General features: G+C 34.2%; 1 protein-coding gene across 1 annotated transcript; it reads left to right on the top strand.

Annotated features, from left to right (window-relative positions):
* The first annotated feature begins 2,820 nt into the window (after nt 1-2,820).
* Nucleotides 2,821-3,414, top strand: LOC113693201 (uncharacterized). Its single transcript, XM_027211772.2, has one exon. The coding sequence runs from the start codon at nt 2,821-2,823 to the stop codon at nt 3,412-3,414; it is 594 nt and encodes a 197-aa protein (XP_027067573.2).
* Nucleotides 3,415-3,926: the final 512 nt, after the last annotated feature.

Below are 3,926 nucleotides of genomic sequence, written 5' to 3'. Positions count from 1 at the left end.
ATGACTTAGAAAGATAAATTCATAAGTCAAATCGCCTAAGGTTAGTTGGTTACTAGGTAAAGCATAAAGTACAGGCTTAACTATAGTCCAGGATTCTAACCTCTGCACCTATAGTAAAATATAAAAGATGTGCAGTACTGCGCTCCTTTAGTTTATAAATGGGAACTAATCCATTTAACCCCCCAGCCCAGTTGGGCCCTCCAAAAAAAAAAGATCCATAAGTTTAATTAATTATGGCCATCCTTAAAGTCGGTGAGTATATGAATGGTCCTTTTTATGAGTTTACTAGCGAAAAGTTACCGGAAATTTTGACATGTCTAAATGATAAATACAAATATGAAAATTTCAAAATTAAGGAGGTGGATCATTATTTAATTCGTATCTATCATATAACTCGCATGTTTAGAGTAGGATTTTCCTTTTTGTATTTATCATTACTATCATCTACACAACACAAGGGATGAGCTACCTTTTGCATAAGGGGCACGTGACCCCTCCGGCCAACTAAAAATTCAAATTTTGGGTATAAAATTTTTATAATTTTTGTTTTTACCCTAATAGCTTGTAAATATGTCCCTAATGACTAATATAAAATGTTCATTTTAGGCATTCAGTTTTTAAAAAATTTTGTTTATTTATCCCGGATAATTTGTTGAAAGTCAATATATGTACAAATGCCTGGCTATAAAGTAATTTGATAACAAATCGTTAAAAAAAATGTTGTCTACAATTGTAGTAGATGGCTATACTATAATCCTGATTCTGTATGGCTAAACTATAGTCCAGTTGTGATGATTTGAATACAAAAGTATTCATACTTGAATGAGTTATAGGACATTAGTAACTTTCTTATATCCTCGTATTTTCGTTATTAAGTATTTATATCGCTATTTGCTAGTACTTGCTATTATCTACTACATGAATATGTTATATTATCCCTCCATTCCCTATATAACTAGGTAACCATATATAGGAACCTATGGATAATTGTTCACTTCTATATATTTCCAAAACTAGAGAACTGTGCCCTCACCCATAATTAAGCTGGCTTTGATACAATATATAGAGGAGGAGTACCACTATATGATATTAACACACTTCGTCATCTTTGGAACTTTCTATTGTAGTCTGCTAAGAATATCTACCTCTTCCTCATGCATAAAACTAATGGTTTCAAGAATAATTTAGTGAATTAATTACTTCTTCAATCTCCTATTTTAAGAACTTGGTGTAGAAATTTTAAATTAATGTTAGTAATTGGCTATATGTAAAATTAACTATGCCATGCAAATTTTCCCATTAGGCAGGAAGTCCAGTTGCAGTAAAGAGGATAACATTCCTCTGCATTATGGCACAAACACTGCAAAAGTGCTTATTTTTAAAATAAGTTCTATTATATGCCTTACACTAGATAAGTGGCCTAGTGTCACTAGTTTCTTCAAAGTGTAAATTTGTCGTGAGAGTGTAAATATTTACAATATTGAGTGGTATGCTTCCATAATTAACCAATCACCTTACTTGGAGTGCTTATCCTATGTCCTTAAAGCACAAAATTCAATACAAAAATTTTGCTAGGATTAAAGGATAAGATGTAAGGATTAATTTGCCCCACCATCGATTTGAAGCTATTTATTTATTTATTTATTATTATTATTATTGTTGTTGTTGTTATTATTATTATTATTATTATTATTGTTGTTGTTGTTGTTGTTGTTGTTATTATTATTATTATTGTTATTATTATTATTGTTATTATTATTATTATTATTATTATTATTATTATTATTATTATTATTATTATTATGTTTGTAGATATGGATGCATGATATATAGCTACTTTCTAAATTTGAAATGGTATTCAAGTACAAAAAAGAAAAAGGCATACCTATTAGTGTGGGGAAAAAAACTATATGGATAACTTATGAAAGATAAATCTAAAGTGTAAATTATGACTCTATCCAGAGTCGGGAAAACACAAGAGGGTGTTTTTATTTATTATTGCTATTATTATCTGCAAAATATATTATACCCTCATTAATAAAAGTATTTACTTTTGCAGCACATTGAAAACTAATGGCTTCAAGGGTAGTATAGTGAATTAATCACTTCCCCACTCTTCTAATTTTAGGCACACTAAATAGAACTTTTAAATCACGTTAGTAATTAGCCATAACAAAAATTAACTCCCAAACTAATAAGTGAATATCATACTGAAAAACTCAAACAGCTTTTCTTATTCTTTTAAATTTCTTTACAAAATATATTCAAAGTGAAAAACCTTTTTCATGATAAATAGCATCATAAATGGTCATAATTTAAATTATTTGCACACATATTGAGTGTGTTTTAAATTGCTAAATGTCATTTAATAAATCAAGGCAAAGATTTAGTGTTCTTAATTACCCTTTCACTTCCAATTTTCCTACGAGTCTATCTATTTCACAAACACATCTTAACTTAAAATTAATGAGGTGGATCATCTCAATATAGGATTTTCCTTTTCCTTCTTGCCCACGTCTTAACTTCTTAGCTACATGCCCACATCTTAACTTCTTAGCTATCAAAAAGTTAATCGGGACTTGAATTCTAATGCATTATTCTCTCCAAAAAAAAAAAAAAGAATTCTAGTGCATTAAGCAATCCGAGATTTCCTAATCACAATCCAACATGGAAAGTCCCCACAAGTCCACAACATCGTCCCTCCTCAACATAAACCATCCCCTATATATACCCAGTTACCACAATTGCCACCAAAACCTAGAGATTTCAATTTTCGATATCACGCTTCCGATATATACTCGTTAAAAAAACAAAGCAATTATGGCGGCTTCAACCTGGCGATCAAGCCAACCTCTGCTCCAATCCGTCCCTCCTTCCTTCTCGGGATTCTGTTCTCCCAAAACGCCGTCGTCCTTTTCCTCTACCGCCTCAACAACCTTCGCTTCTTCGTCCTCGCCAGAACCCTTTCCTACTGCCTCGCCTTCGCCGAGCCGAGTCCATCTCTACCACGCCGCCTCCCCCGCTACTCCTTCCGCTGCCATGTCCCCTGCTTTCACCCCAACCTCGCGATTCTCATTGGTCTCGACGATTCCGGACCCGAAGCGGACTTGTCTCTGCTCTCCGTCCACTCATCCAGGAGCTTTCCGCTGCAAATTCCATCGGAAGGCTGGCAACGCCAGCACTTGCAGTAGCAGCGGTGGTCATGCCCAAGCAACGGCCCAGCCGTCGGCGCCGAGACGGTTAAACATTGCGAGATTCGCGATTATGAATTCGTTCGCGAGAAATAGAATCGTTGGGAGAGATTTGAAGAAGAGAGTGTTCGCTACTTTGATCCGGCCGTCGTCTCCTCAACATTACCGGTGCAGGAATTTCCGTCCGCAGCCGAGCCGGCTCTCCGTCACGTCGAAAGTGTAAAATTGTTTATTAGAATGCGTGTTCGGAAATTTTTTATTGGTGCCTCCAGTGACGTAAACCCTAGAAATTGAATCTATTGGCCTTCACTTCAGTGAAAATATACATCTATATACACGTATATATACATGTTGGTTGATACGATTAGACATACTTGTATTTATCACTGCCAGCTTTAGAGCTTTCTTTTTTTTACCTCTTATGTTGAGCTTTTTCTCGGCTTTTTTTTTTTGTGGGGGGGGGGGGGGGGGGTTGGGATGAGTGGTTGATGAATCCGTAAATAAGCTTTAAATTTAGAGAATTTTGATTGATTGTTTGGTTGATCAATTGATAAATTTCCTGATTAATTGAAAATTTTCCTGATTTGGAATTAATTGGATATTAATCTAATTAATATAGATCAATATATCAAATCCAACATAAATCATGGTTTTATGACTTCTTTCTCTTTCTCTAGATATTATCGTGAAACATTTTTTATTTTACTTTCTAACAATTACCTTTCTGCTTTTCTT

Source organism: Coffea arabica, chromosome 6c (assembly GCF_036785885.1).
Source record: "Coffea arabica cultivar ET-39 chromosome 6c, Coffea Arabica ET-39 HiFi, whole genome shotgun sequence".
NCBI lineage: Eukaryota > Viridiplantae > Streptophyta > Magnoliopsida > Gentianales > Rubiaceae > Coffea > Coffea arabica.
The sequence above is the reverse complement of the archived record's forward strand: the minus strand, read 5'-3'. Positions and strand labels throughout refer to the sequence as shown.